This window comes from Myotis davidii, unplaced genomic scaffold, assembly GCF_000327345.1.
Source record: "Myotis davidii unplaced genomic scaffold, ASM32734v1 scaffold290, whole genome shotgun sequence".
Taxonomy (NCBI): Eukaryota; Metazoa; Chordata; class Mammalia; order Chiroptera; family Vespertilionidae; genus Myotis; species Myotis davidii.
In genome coordinates, this window is record NW_006285049.1 from 3,575,408 (window position 1) to 3,590,643 (window position 15,236).

Below are 15,236 nucleotides of genomic sequence, written 5' to 3' on the forward strand. Positions count from 1 at the left end.
CAGTCTTAATTTGCAAAGAAACGTACCTTTAAAACAAACGATGTTACACAAAATTATTGATGTTACACAAAATTATGTTAGAAAAATTCAAGAGATTTTTAGGTAAATACAATGAATAGGAAATTCTCCAACCGACATCCACCATTGGTAGCCTTGTAAGTTTTGGGGGCTTGAGAGTGATTGTAGTGTTAACCACAGCATCTCCGGTGTGTCTATAGGCAGCCCTAATATTGGGAGGTGAGCCAATAATCGTGACCAATGTTGGAGGAAAAGTTTCCTAAGCATTCATTCATTAATACATGGCAGAGTGCCAGGGAGCCCTCTTTAGGCAGAAACGAGATTCTCCTTTGCTAAAAGTTGAATCAAAATAGTGAAAATTTTTTTAGATCCAAACTAAGGCCCTTTTACTCTCAGAAGCTGCTCCCAAATTCAAGTTGAGTACTTGGATGCACTGTGGTTCTGAATGATTTGTCAAAGAAACAGTGTCAAACAATAATCCAGGTTTGCCTTGCAGTCTAATGGAAAAAAATACTCTCAATCTCCTGCTATCTCCTGCACGCTCTCAGGAAAGGAACTCTCTTAGCTATTCTCTGTTCAATGTATCATAAATCAACATACATCCAATAGGTGACTGGCCCTTGCCTTCTGCTGAATTTTTAAAGAATGTCTTAACCATACTCAGAAATGAAGGACTCAAGAAAATGTTCAGTCTTTTATTTAAAAACTATAAACAGTCACCAAAGTAAATAAAGCCATTCTATAACATAACTGTTAGGTCTCTATTTTTACTGCACATCCTAATGACACAGCAGAAATGGTGGCTGGAGGCCTTCCACACTTTTGGGTGCTAATAGAACAGGCAATAGGCAGTTATAAATGGATACATGTCACGCTGAGGAGAAAAGACAATTTAATAAGGAAGTGAGCAGTTTCTGAACAGGAATGTGATACAGTATTAAGAATGGAAGAATAATACAATAAAATTCCACACTATATTAAGATAGAAAAAGTAGTGAAGAAAATATCATACCTGCACATAATGCATATATAACACAGGAGAAAACCTGTATAAAATTCCATGTATTTAAACCAATTTACAAATACAAAAAAATTCTGTCCAAGCTTTGAGCTTGCACATGACAAACGTTTACAGTGGATACATGTTAGGGAAAACCAAAAAATACCTTCAAATAGTTTTTCTTCTACAAAAATGACATGAGATATATTATTCATTACTCTTTCAGCCAGCAAAATGAGTTCTAACAAGGTGTATAATACAAAAAAAGAAAAGGAAAAAAAAATCACAGTTCCACAACTGTTTTGACTTTACAGCATCAGTACCTTTGCAGAAGTATTTACACAGATTTAAAGAACATTCATCCACTGCGTAGAATATATCACAATTACTTACAATTGACAGGAAAGTCTAGAAAACTTTAGGACCTACCAGTAATGCTTCTAGGACACCACAGAATGTCTTTCCAGTGGCTGCAGTGGCATGAAAGGTGTTCATTCTATTCACAAATATTTACAGGATCTATTCAGACTGGTAAATTTTTATGATAATAAATAAGTGAAAATATATTGGCTCAAGTAAGAAAACCAAGCTACTGATTTCTAAACAAAACACACAATCCATATCTAGATATTAGTGGCCCCCTTGGAGATACGGGGTATAGGTGTGCTGAAACTTTTTTTTTTTAATTATTCAAACCAGCTTAAACGGTTTTGTAAATATAAAAATGTGCTCCTTTTTGGATATAGATAAAAATATTTAATGCTTCTATTTCATCTGCTCATGTAGGTTTTACAATATTCCATGTATATTCCAATGTGGATGGTACTGAATTCTGATCATACCAGTTTCCATCAGGATTTATCAGATCTGAGAGACATCCTGCAGATAAGCTGGTTGACAATCCCACAGCAGTTTTTTTTTTTTTCTTTTTCTTTTTAGATTTTTTTTAAAACAGAACAAAGGGATCACTCAGGGATCAGAATACGAAGCTTCCTCTCAGCATCATGGGAGGAGATAAAATAATTCATTCTATGGTCTCTGCTCCATTAAGACTTGGTGCTTTCTTCAGTAACATGTGAAATGTATCTGACTTTGAGTTCCCCACTACAGAAGTGGAATTATTTTTCACTGCAGCATTTCTGAGTCTTTTTCTTGTTCTTTACTCTGAACTGTAAAGTTAAGTTCGTAAAGGCATTTGGCAAGGGTGGAGGACGCTTCCATGTTACTAATGGCTAGCACTGACAGGTTGTTTTCATGTCTCTTTAACAATCTGGAAGAAAACAAAGAAGTTTATCAGCATCCAAGGTCCCAGAGATGATTCCTTGCAGACTATGCAAATTTAAAGACTAAAATTTTAAACGACATAATACAGAGTACCACAGTAAATATAGATATAAAATTGCTGGAAGATAAAAAGGAATTTGGGAAACTAGTTAAACCTATTCAATTTACAAAGTAAACTGAGCCAACCTGAGGCATCTCAAATGGAAATGACTTGCTAGCTACTTAAATAGTAGTGTCAGAATTAGGCAACTTCCTGGCTTTTCTTCATGGTACCTTTCTAAATACAGGACACCACGTAGAATAATTTGCATTAATCTCCATTCATGCTTCTAGAAAATTCAGGCAGTATCTCTACAAGAGTGAAATTCTAGAATCAAAGAGTGGAATGGTGGTTGCCAGGGGCTGGGGGGAGATGGAAATAAGGAATTACTAATCAATGGGAATAAAGTCTCAGTTAAGCAAGATGAAAGCTCTAGAGATCTGCTGTACACTTTGTACCTCTAGTCCAGTGGTTGCCAACCTTTCAGACCTCATGGACCTCCACGGGTCCACGGGCTACCGGTTGGCAACCACTACAGCAAGAATGTATTGTACACCTAAAAATTTGTTAAGAGGACAGATCTCATTGTAAGTGTGCTTAACTCAATAAAAAAATTTAAAAAATTCAGATCCTGTCAGAAAACAGTTGGAGAGAAACAAAATGGTTGATTTTAAGAGAGTAATTGAAAATAAAAATTAGGTCCTAGTATGATAGTTTCTTTCTCTTCATTAAGTGAGAACAGGCAACATTTACCTTAGCTATTATCTGAACACCACAATATTCCATAAAAGAAACTGGTTTTTAAAAAATTTACAAACTTACTGCGTGGTTCCACCTATATGCAATAAAAACTGTAAATATATTTTTTCTTTATTATTTTCTTAATTTTTCTTTTCTCTAGTTTATTATAGGAATATTGTATTGTATATGACATAAAATCTGTGTTAATCGACTGTTTATTTAAGGCTTCCAGTCAACACTAGGCTATTAGAATTTTAAAATATATATATTCTTATTTATTTGAGAGAGGAAGAGAGAGGAGAGAGGGATAGAGACATCAATGATGAGAGGGAATCATTTATCAACTGCCTCCTGCATGCCCCCTACTGGGGATCAAGCCTACAACTTGGACATGTGCCCTGACCAGGAATCAAACCATGACCTCCTGCTTCATAGGTCAACGCTCAACCACTGAGCCACACTGGCTGGGCTATTAGATTTTTGAGGGAGTCAAAAGTTTATATGCTGATTTTCAACTATGCAGGGGAGGGGGAGGAAGACCAGGGGGTTTAGGGGTTGTGCTCATCGTTCGTAACCCCCACGTTGTTCAAGGGTCAACTGTATTACTAAACTATCAATGGTAAAAGCTAGGTGATTGGTTTATACTAGTAAGTGTTCACTGCAAAATTATTCCAGGTTTGCCTTATGTGTGAAAATTTTCACATAACATGTTAGAAAACAGCATGAGATTATTCAAGAACTTTCAGTGCCTTCATTAAAATAATCCTGGGTAAAAGGAACTGAAAGTGAAAAGGAGGGAGATGAAGACTTCTAAATTTTGAATGACAATTATAAGGAAGCAATAAATGGGAAAAGACAGAAATTCAAAGCCAAAATTTTAACATGTGGGGACTGTAGTAATTTTTACCATAGCATAGCAAAGCACAGCAAAATAACTATAAAAAATTTGAGATTCACGACTAAGGAATTGAGCATTTTTCTGGCTATTTGCTTTTATGTAGTTTCCATATATAGATATTCCATAGACTGAAAAAAAATGACTAAAATTAAACATTAAAATTATAATATCAAATATTGATCAGTATGTGGAGTAACTGAGACTCATACATTGCTGTAGGGAGTGATAAAACCTCTGGAATTGTTATGTACTAAAGTTCTAATATCCTATGAATCACCAATCCTTCATAAAAGCTCAATAGAAATATGTACATATATGGCCAAAAAACATGTACAGAATGTTCACAGCAGCATTCTTAATAGCCTCAAACTGGAAACAACCCACATGCCCATCAAAAGTAGAATAAAATAAATTTGAGTATATTTATGCAATAGAATTCTATACTGCAATAATATGAACAAAGTACAGCTATATGCACGAACATGAATAAGGCTCACAAACAATCCTGAGTGGAAAAAAAAGTAAGAGAATATATACTATATGATTCTACTTATGTAAAGTTCAAAATCAGGCAAAATTCATCTGTGGTGTTTACAGATGAAGTGATACTCCAGAAGACGATGGGATTAAGACTTGCGGGGATTCAAAGGGGCTCTGTGGTACTGATCTGTTCTATTTCTTTTTTCAAATATATTTTTATTGATCTCAGAGAGGAAGTGAGAGGTAGAGAGAGATAGAAACATCAATGATGAGAGAGAATTATTGATTGGCTGCCTCTTGCATGCCCCCTATTGGAGATAGAGCTTGGGCATGTGCCCTTGACCGGAATTGAACCCGGGACTCTTCAGTCTGCAGGCCAACGCTCTGTCCACTAAGCCAAACCAGCTAGTGCAATGCTGTTATATTTCTTAACTTGGATGGTTGGTTATAAGGGGATTCATTCTGTGATAATTCATTGGGCTTTACACTTCTGAGTTTTATACTCTTCTTTAGACATAACGTATTTCACAAGTTTATTTAACAACTCTTTAAATGAACTATGAAATTTCTATGAAAGTCATAAAAATCTTTATTTAAAAATAGCATACAAAGTAGAATCAAAATATTTCGCCTTTATAAATTAAGACACTTTGACAAAAAAAACACACATTGTTTCAAAATCTTAAGATCATATTTTCCAAACTGACAGTCGTGTATTAAAAAGTATTCTGTTTTATTTTTATGTCACATGTGTAAAACTAGAAAGACTAAATTTAAGTCACCAGGATGATTTTAAGGTAACAATTTCACTCAAAAAATTTTTTTTATTATTGATTTCAGAGAGGAAGGAAGAGGGAGAGAGAGAGAGAAACATCAATGATGAGAGAAAATCACTGCCTCCAGCACACCTCACACTGGGGACTAAGCCTACAACCTGGGCATGTGCCCTGACCGGGAATCAAACCATGACCCCCTGGTTCATAGGTGATCCTCCAACCACTGAGCCACACTGGCTGGGTACAATTTCACTTTTTATATAAATTAGTATCTTTTATTTGGGGAGGATTTACACAAATTAAATAAGCACTCACTAGATAAAAAATGAAATGTCTGTTTTATTGTATAAAATTATACTTTCACTTTCATATTTCAAAAGTTCTTTTTGATATGTTTAACAAAGCATAAACATTGTGTCACTTTAATGCACTTAATAGATAATGTGAAATAGTTTTAAGTAGCATTATTGAAGACAATTTAAGACATGAATCAGGAGTTTGAATACAAGTGTATCTCCTTTAGCTTCCAAAATAAATAAATTTATTTTCTGGAGAAACTAAACCAGAAAGGCTTAAAGCTTACAGTGACAGACACTGGGAAGGTTAGGAGGTGATCGACTGGACAAAACCTGGGACTGGATGAAAGTGAACACACATGGACACAGGGATAGCTTCCTGGCCCCTTCCCCTTTCTGTTTCCTGAACACAGGATCTCACATTGACCCTCATCCAAACTGCCCACCTCCAAAGGCAAGAAAATCAGAGACTGTTCTCTGGAGAAACAATCTCTCTACAGAAACTGACATTTGGGGTGGAAGTGGGCTTCTAATAAACCAACTGGTTTATCAGGGGTCACCCTAAAATAGCAATCACTAGTGACAATGGAGGTCACACACCCAGAGGGCCCAACTAATTTTTAAAAATATTTTATTCTTATAACTTAATGAAGCCAAGGAATTTCAGACATTCAAGGAATTTCAAGGAAATGCAACTATACTGCAAGCAGATGAAATTTCAAAAATACTAGAAATTAATATCCTCAGAGAGAGAAGGCACTCTCTTCAACGTATGAACAGAATGTTACCTGACAGCAATAACTGGCAACTCAGAAAGAGCACTTAGAAATTAAAGCAGAATAGCTAACGTAAAAATTCAATAGATTGATGATAAAGTCAAGAAAGTTTCCAGAAAATAGACAAAAATTAAAGCTGAGAGAGAAAAGAAAATTAGAGACTCAATCTATAACGGTCTAGCATCCACAAAACAGAAGTTCAAGAAATGGGAAACAGAGACAGTGCTGCTTTTAAGTCTCTCTTTGCCTTTAAACTTTGCCATTTTAATTACGATGTATCTTGGTGTTGGCCTCTTTGGGTTTATTTTGTTTGGGACACTGTGCTTCCTGGACTTGAATGTCTATTTCCTTCACCAGAATAGGAACATTTTCACTTATTATTTTTTCAAATAGGTTTTCAATCCCATGCTCTCTCCTCCGGGTACACACCTATGATGTCAGGCTTGATGTTGTCCCAAAGGTCCCTTAAACTATTCTATTTTGGGATTCTTTCTTTTTGCTACTCCAATTGGGTGTTTTCTGCTACTTTATCTTCCAAATTGCTGCTTTGATACTCTGCTTCATCTAATCTGATTCCTTCTAGTGTATTCTTCATTTCAATTATTGTATTCTGCATTTCTGACTGGTCTTTTTTATGGTTTTGTCCTTTTTTAATGGTGTTGAAGTTCTCACTAAGTTCCTTGAGTATCCTTGTAACCACTGTTTTGAACTCTGTATCTGAGTTGCTTACCTCCATTTCTTTCTTTCTTTTTTTTAATCTATTTGTATTGATTTTAGAGAGGAAGGGAGAGGGAGAGAGAGAAAAATCAATGATGAGAGAGAATCATTAATCAGCTGCCTCCTGCACACCCCCTACTGGGGATTGAGCCTGCAACAGGGGCATGTGCCCTTGACCAGAATCCAACCAGGGACCCTTTAGTCCCCAGGTGTCTGCTCTATCCACTGAGCCAAACCAGTTAGGGCTGCTTGCCTCCATTTCTTCTGGAGATTTCCCCTGTTCTTTTATTTGGGACATTTTTCTTTGTCTCCTCATTTTGGCTGCCTCTCTGTTTGTTTCTATGTATTAGGAAGACCTGCTATGTCTCCCAATCTTCATAAGGTGGCTTTATATAGTAGGTGTCTTGTAGGGCCCAGTGGCTTGTAAGGCCCAGTGGCACAGACTCCTGGGGTCTAGGTCCCCACTCCCCAAAAGTGGAGACTGTGTGCAACCTCCTATTGTAGTTGAGCCTTGATTGTTGTTCATGTGTCAATGGGAAGGATTGACCCCCAGATCAATCAGCTATGAGGACTGGCTGTAACTATAGCAGAGGAGCTACGGTGTAAGGGCCAACCCATGGAGCAGGACTCACTTCAAGTAGGGTCGTGGTGCCTGCAGAGCCTACCCCTTGAGTGTGTCACTTGTGGAGGGTGTCAGGTGGCACCCCAGCATGGTTGAAGCTGGCCACTGTGTGAGCTGGGTCTGGGGCTTCCTGGGAGATGCAGGCCAAGGTCGGCTTCTGACTGTTCCCTGCCTGGGGCTGCCAGGCATGCGCTACAGATTGATACGCAGATGGTTATCACTTATGCTGCGCTTGCAGGTTCCCAGGGGAGGCCAAGCTGTAAACCAAGGCCAGATGTTGCTAGTGCCAAGCCTAGGGCCACTTAGCAAAAGGTATGTGGGATGCTGAGGCCAGATGCTGCTTGTCTGGGGTTTGTGAACCTTTGAGAAAGTTTAGGAATGTCTGCAGCATGAGCTAAAACAGGCCATTTGTATGGAAAAAAACATTGGAAATGGCTTGGAAGGACCCACAAGTTGGGCGATGTGGGTCTCAAGGAATCACCAGGGCAGGGCAAAAAGTTATTAGCCAGAATAATGGAGACTCAGATTTGGAGGAACAATGGCCTCTGCCAGCACTTCTGTCTGGGATAAAGCTGCTCCTCTGGCCCTCACCCAAAGTCAGATAATTCACTTCCTCCTCATATGCCCCTGGTGCCTATCAAGCTGCTAACCCAGTGCTGGAGCTCAGCATGAATCTGAGTAAATCCCTGTGCAGGTTCTTTAAGATAAACGGCTGGGATTCCAGCAGCCCTCTGTCTCACTCAGCTGCAATCTTGCTGGTATTTACAGCTAGAAGTTATGGGGATTTCTCTTTCTGGTACTAGAACCCTAGACTCGGGAGCCTGGTGTGGGGCTGGGACTCCTGGCTTTCAGGAGAGTCTTCCACAGCTGAGATATCCCTCATGATGTTTAACCACCACACATGGGTGTGGGACCAGCCTGTTCTGCATCTTGGTCCCACCTACCAATTCTTAAATGAGTTAGTACCCATAGTTATAGCACTTCTGTTCAGGGGTGGTTCTCAATGATGGCTATTCTGTACTTTAACTGTTAGTTGTGTTTACCAACTCCATATTGACCAGAGGCTCTCATTCTTCTGTAAGGCTGAATAACATTCCATTGTATATACACACAAACCACATTTTAGTTATTCATTCATCTATTGATGGACACGGGTTACTTCCACCTTCCAGCCAAGCTGCTATGAACAGTAGTACGTAAATATCTGTTCTTTCAGTTCTTTTGTGTATATACCCAGAAGTGGAATTGCATAGATAACGCTATGTTTAATTTTTAGAGGACTGCCATACCATTTTCATAGTGGCTGTCCCTTTTTATATTTCCACCAGTAATACACAAGGGTTCCAATTTTTCCACATCTATGCCAACACTTTTTGTTTTGTACTTTAATAATAGTCATCCTAATGGGTATGAAGTAGTATTTCACTTTGGTTTTGATTTGCATTTCCCTAATGATTAGTAATGTTGAGCATCTTGTCATGTGCTTATTGGCCCTTTGTTTATCTTATTTGGAGGAATGTTTAAGACCTTTGCTTATTTTTAACTTGGTTTGTTTGTGGTTGAGTTTTAGGAGTTCTTTATATTTTCTGGATATCAACCCCTTTATCAGATATGTGATTTACAATTATTTCCTTCCATTCTATGGGTTGCCTTTTTATTTTGTCAGTAGTATCCTTTGATGCACAAGTTTCTAATTCTGATGAAGTTCAGTTTGTTTTTCTTTTGTTGCCTGTGCCTTTGGTGTCATATCCACATATCTAAGAACTCATTGCCAAGTCCAATGTCATGAAGCTATAAAGTTTTAACTCTTACATTTATGTCTTTGATCCATTTTGAGTTAATTTATGTATATGGTGTTTGCTAAAGGGTTAAATTTCCTTCTTTTGTATGTTGACTACCCAGCTTTCCCAACTCCATTTGTGGAAAAGACTGTCTTTTCCTTCTTGAAGCGAGAATTGGCACCTTATTGGAAATCACCTGACCATGTATGTGAGATCTCATGTCTGGGCTCGCTATTCTGTTCTTTTGGTCGGTATGTCTGTCTTTTCCCCAGTACTACAGTTTTGATTACTGTAGCTTTGAGTAAATTTTGAAACCAGGATGTGTAAGTCCACCAACTTTCTTTTTCAAGGGAGTTTTGCCTCTTTAGGGTCCCTTGGGATCCCAAATTTTAGAATGGATTTTTCTTTTAAAAAGAGTCATTTTGATTATGATAAGAGTTGCATTGAATCTGTAGATTGCTTTGGGTAGTACTGACATTTTAACTCTATTAAATATTCCAAAAGGATATTTCCCCATTTATTTATGTCTTCTTTAATTCCTTTCAGCAATGATTTATAGTTTTCAGTATATAAGTCTTCCATATTCTTGGTTAATACGATTTCTATATATTTTATTCTTTTGATTTATTGTAAATGGAATTGTTCTTTTAATTTATTTTTTGAATCATTCATTATTAGTGTATAGAAAAGTACCATTTGATTTTTATTTATTTTTTAAAAAATATATTTATTGATTTTAGAGAGGAAGGGAGAGGGAGAGAGAGATAGAATCATCAATGATGAGAATCATTGATTGGGTGCTTCCTGCATGCTCCCTACTGGGGATCGAGCCTGCAACCCAGGCATGTGCCCTTGGCCGGAATCGAACCTGGGACCCTTCAGTCCACAGACTGACGCTCTATCCATTGAGCCAAACCAGCTAGGGCACTGTTTGATTTTTAAATAAGACCCCGGTATTACACTGACACAAAATAAATGCATCAAAAGGAAAAGAAATACATTGCAATTCTCCAGTGCTCATGCTTAGTCAGAATGTAGATAAACTACATTTAAACATCTTAAACTATTGAATCATTTTGAATTTCAAATTTTAAAAATACTGACATTTCATGTTGTTCAGTACGATGTACTGTAAGAATAAAGGTAAATATCCATGTATCTTCCTTTTGTGCTGCAGGGTTTTTTGTTTTTTTTTACTGCAAATAGAATTTGCTTTAGTCTAAGAAAAAAACAAACCACAACCAGTAACTTATTTCACCAGAGACGAGAAGTATCATCTGAGAACTATCTTGTGCAGCTATCTGATTTCCTACACTCTCTTCCCCACATATATATGTTTTGCCAGATTCTCTTTCAGTATTTTAACTCAAGCAAAACTCCTCATCAGTATGGATGTTCTATATGGGGATTCCAACCTGGACTGGGAAGGTAAATAGAAAGAATTTAGTGGATTGTGTTAATTGTTTTGCTTCTGCCATATTAAGATAATAGAAACTGAAGATGCCAGAAGACATTTGGGAGGTTCAGAGTTAAATAAAATAACAAAATCAACAACAGCATAAAAACAGTAAAATGAAAACTTTTGGCCCAATAATTATATTCAAGCCAGCCAAAGTGTCATTGCTGTAAGCTTAAGAATGTGTAATGTGGCCCAGGTGGTATCGCTCAGTGGCATCCATGCACCAAGTCACTGGTTCGACTCCTGGTAAGGGCACATGCCTGGGTTTTGGGCTTGATCCGCAGTTAGGGGGGGCATGCAGGAGCCGATCAATGTTTCTCTATCATTGATGTTTCTATCTATCTCTCGTTCTCTCTAAAAGTTAATAAGAACACATTAAAAACAAAAAGAATCCGAGGAAAGTCTGCATTCCCACCAGCCGTGTATTAGGGTTCCCTTTTCTCCACATCCTCGCCAACACTTGTTGATTTGTTGATGATAGCCATTCTGACAGGTGTGAGGTGATATCTCATTGTTGTTTTGATTTGCATCTCTTATGATTAGTGACTTTAAGCATTTTTTCATATGTCTCTTGGCTTTCTGTATGTCCACTTTGGAGAAGTGTCTATTTAGGTCCCTTGCCCATTTTTTAATTGGATTGCTTGCCTTCATTTTGTTAAGTTGTATGAGTTACCTATATATTTTGGAAATTAACCCCTTATCAGATGAATCATTGGCAAAGTACACTGCTGGTGGTAATGCAAACTGGTGCAGCCACTGTGGAAAACAGTATTACGGAGTTTCCTCAAAAAATTAAATATGGAACTCCCATTTGACCCAGTGATCCCACTCCTAGGTGGTCACCCCTCACGGCCCCCCCTCCCCCAACCGGCCTGGTCCCCCCACACAGCCTGGTGTTCGGTTATGTGAGGGTGTCCCAACCAATTTGCATATTGCCCTTTTATTAGTATAGATAGGCACGATTTGGAAGCAGCTCAAGTGCCCATCAGTAGATGAGTGTATAAAAAACCTGTGGTACATCTACACAATGTAATACTACCCAGCTATAAAAAAGAAAGACCTCTTACCATTTGTAACAGCTTGGATGGACCTGGAGAGCATTATGCTAAGCAAAATAAGCCAGTCAGAAAGATAAGTATCACATGATCTCACTCATATGTGGAATCTAATGAACAAAATAGATCCAGAGACACAGAAGCATGGGACAGACTGTCGAATTGCAGAGGGAAGACAGGGAGGGTGGGTAAAAGAGATCAACCAAAGAACTTGTATGCATGTATGCGTAACTCATGGACAAAGACAGTAGGGTGATAAAGGCCTGAGGTTGGGGGAAAGGACGGGCTGGAAGTTAATTGGGGAAAACAGGGGACATATGTAATACTTTCAACAAATAAAGATTAAAAAAAAAAAAAGAATGTGAGGAAAAAGCCCTAAGAAAAAGTTTAAAATTACTTTTGTAATTCTAATTGCCTACACAAATTTCAGACAGATTCTACGAAAAAGTTAATTTGTGAGACTTCTTTTCTTCCATCTGTCTATCAATCAAATACTTATTGAACCACTATTACATTCCCAACAGTATGCTAGGAACTAAGGATACACACACAAAATAAATGTTCAATCCCTGCTTTCAAAGAACTCAGGTGGTAACAAGCAATGTGTGCAGTGATAGAGAGTACCTACTGCACCCTAGGTCAGGAGTAGGTTTGTAAGAAAGATGTCAGGAAAGGAGGAGGTCACCTTGAGTTGAATCCTAAATATGAATAGGAGGTAGAGATTACCTATAATGTATTGGGCATTGTGCTAGGTGTTCAGGCTACAAATATTAATCAGAGAAAGTCAGAACATAGGTCAGTAAGAGAAAAAGGTAATATCAAAATGATTTACAAAGTAATATTAAATGTTGTGAGACAGAATGTTATAAAAATAGAGAACAACAAACTCGGTGGGAAAGGGGAACACAGCATAAGAAAGGTGGCAGACAGAAGCTAATGTCTGAGTTGAATTATGAAGAGTCTGCAGATATTTAATAGGCAGGTGTCACAGGGAGAAGGGTATTCCAGGCAAGGGGTAATAAACAATGAGCACTGGAACAAATGTACAAAAGTGTAACATGAAAGTCTAGCATGATTAGGAATTTGCATGTGATTTAGTGTGGCTGAAACTTAAACATAGGCTATGCAGCAAAAAGAAGAGTGGGAGGGCAAAAACAGTGAGAAAGGTAGGAAGAAATCATGTTATATTAAACAGGAAGACACCGGTGCTCTCATGTGGTTACTAAACCTTCATATTTCCTTTGAAAAGCTTTATTTTTTAAAAATTCGAATGTTAAGAATTTTTCTTACTCATCTGTGAGAATACTTGATACACTAAATATAGTAACTTTTGTCAATGCAAAAGTTCTTTAGCTCTAAGAGTTTTAGTCATCTTTAATTTATAAAAGTTTTAAAATTTGATATAGTCAAATTCATTGCTTTTTTTTGTAATTGATACCCCTGTTTTTATGTTTGGAAAATCCAGTTGTAAGGTTATTGCAAGAAATATCATAAAAGGCAAAATGAGGAGAAGGAAGGAGAACTAAGGTAGAATCAAGATATATTTAGGGAATAGGAATGTGAGAGAAGAGAGACTCAGTGAGAAAGTCACTATCTTCACTATCTGGAAGACAAGATGCCTTAGAGGACAACTTTTCAATAAAGAAGCTTGAGATACGGGAGGAATACTAGAGAAGCCAGTTAAGTTTCAAGGGAGACAAGGTCCAAAAGGCATCAAGAGAACATTTCATCATTCAAGGACCTACAAAATCCCGAGTTTTCTCTTGGTTAAGTCCATTAGAAAGTAACTTTTTTAACACTTTAGCAATATCATAGTAAATGTTAACTTTGATAGCTTCATTAAAATGCCAATTAACAAACTGAGTTTTATTTTAATCCCACATAATTCAAATGATTTATTCATTCCTCCCTCCCTAAGTTTTCCCTTTAGCAGATATACTTTTTACTCTAAAGTCTATGGCTACCAAGAAAATTAACATAATAAAACAAGTTAAAGGAACACCTTTTGGTAGTTTCAACTTCTATTTTTTGGCTTTTAAGAGATCACGATGGCCTGACCTTGGCATAAGCTTTTTGACATACAAAGTTCCTGAGAAAAACAGTGAATAAAATATAGATATCTAATTTCATTACCTTTTAAGAAAAGTAAAATAATCTAAATTCATTTCGGCTATGGAAAACAGATTACTCACCTGCGACCACATTCTGAATATTTACCAATGTTTTTTAATATTAAGGCAGCTGTTAGTCGGATGTGTTTAGTTATTGGTCCCTCTTTTTCATCCTTAAAAAGAAAGGAAAAGAAAAGAATAAAGATCTAAATCACACAGTGCTCACACCTTTACAGGAAAGGCTTTCAAGGCGTGCTTACTGTAAAATCTCGAAAGACGAGGTTTCTTGATCCTCTCCTTAGAGCCATAAGGGCAGCACTGGGATGATTCACAATGGCCTTTTGTGCTCTAGGAGTTGAGCTTGTGCCCCCTACAACTGGCTGCCTAAATTGTCAGACAGAAAAAGAGACTGTTAACATGATGCTGCAGACTGACCATAACCAAGCTGCCAACTCCAGGTGGATACAGGATGAATAAAATCTCCCGTGGCCCAAAATTAATATTTATTCTTTGTGTCAGCCTAGGCAAAGGGGCTCTTAGTTTCAGGTGAAATTTCAAGTGTTTTATTTTCCAATTTCCCAATTTTAAAGCAAACAATAGATGTTCCAGCATAATCCATTTTTAAAGTTACTGTGCTAGTAAACATACAGTAAGAATAAATACAACATAAGTCAGATGAAAAAGGACAAAAACCATGATTGTATTCATATGTGGGATATGAAACAAAGCAACAAATGGAAAAAAACAATAAAAAACAAACTTATAGACACAGACAACAGTATGTTTATTTTCAGAGGGGGAGGATTAAGAGGGTGAGGGGGCTTAAATATATGGTGATAGAAGGAGAGTGACTTTTGGGCAGTGAGCACACAATGCAATATACAGACGATGTATTATAAAGTTGAAACTTATATAATGTTATTAACCAATGTTACCCCAATAAATTTAATTTAAAATTACACCATAGTACCAAAGCTTGTGGAGTTTACATCATTGAATGTAATGTGAAGATGTTAACAAATAAAAACATTGTCTGCAATTTGAGCTGCAAATTATTTTGGCTAAACAATACCAAGACTAAAATAATATTACCTAAGAATATGTATTGACATAGGTATGGGTGATCCAGAAAAAGATAACCTAATATAAATAATACTAGAGGCCCGGTGCACAAAACTTTGT

At 37.2% G+C, this 15,236-nt stretch overlaps 1 protein-coding gene across 3 annotated transcripts in view; it reads right to left on the bottom strand.

Annotated features, from left to right (window-relative positions):
* Positions 1 to 685: 685 nt before the first annotated feature.
* Positions 686 to 15,236, bottom strand: part of ARID2 (AT-rich interaction domain 2) — a 190,179-nt gene continuing 175,628 nt past the window's right edge. For 2 of the 3 annotated variants that reach the window (XM_006755528.2, XM_015558620.1), the window contains 3 exons: positions 14,315 to 14,438; positions 14,136 to 14,227; positions 686 to 2,288 (listed from right to left, as the gene is read on the bottom strand). In XM_006755528.2, the coding sequence (XP_006755591.1) occupies positions 2,144 to 2,288; positions 14,136 to 14,227; positions 14,315 to 14,438 (361 nt within the window). In that variant the 3' untranslated portion in view covers positions 686 to 2,143. The remainder of the gene's footprint in view (positions 2,289 to 14,135; positions 14,228 to 14,314; positions 14,439 to 15,236) is intronic. The other variant, XM_015558619.1, reaches the window with a different exon arrangement.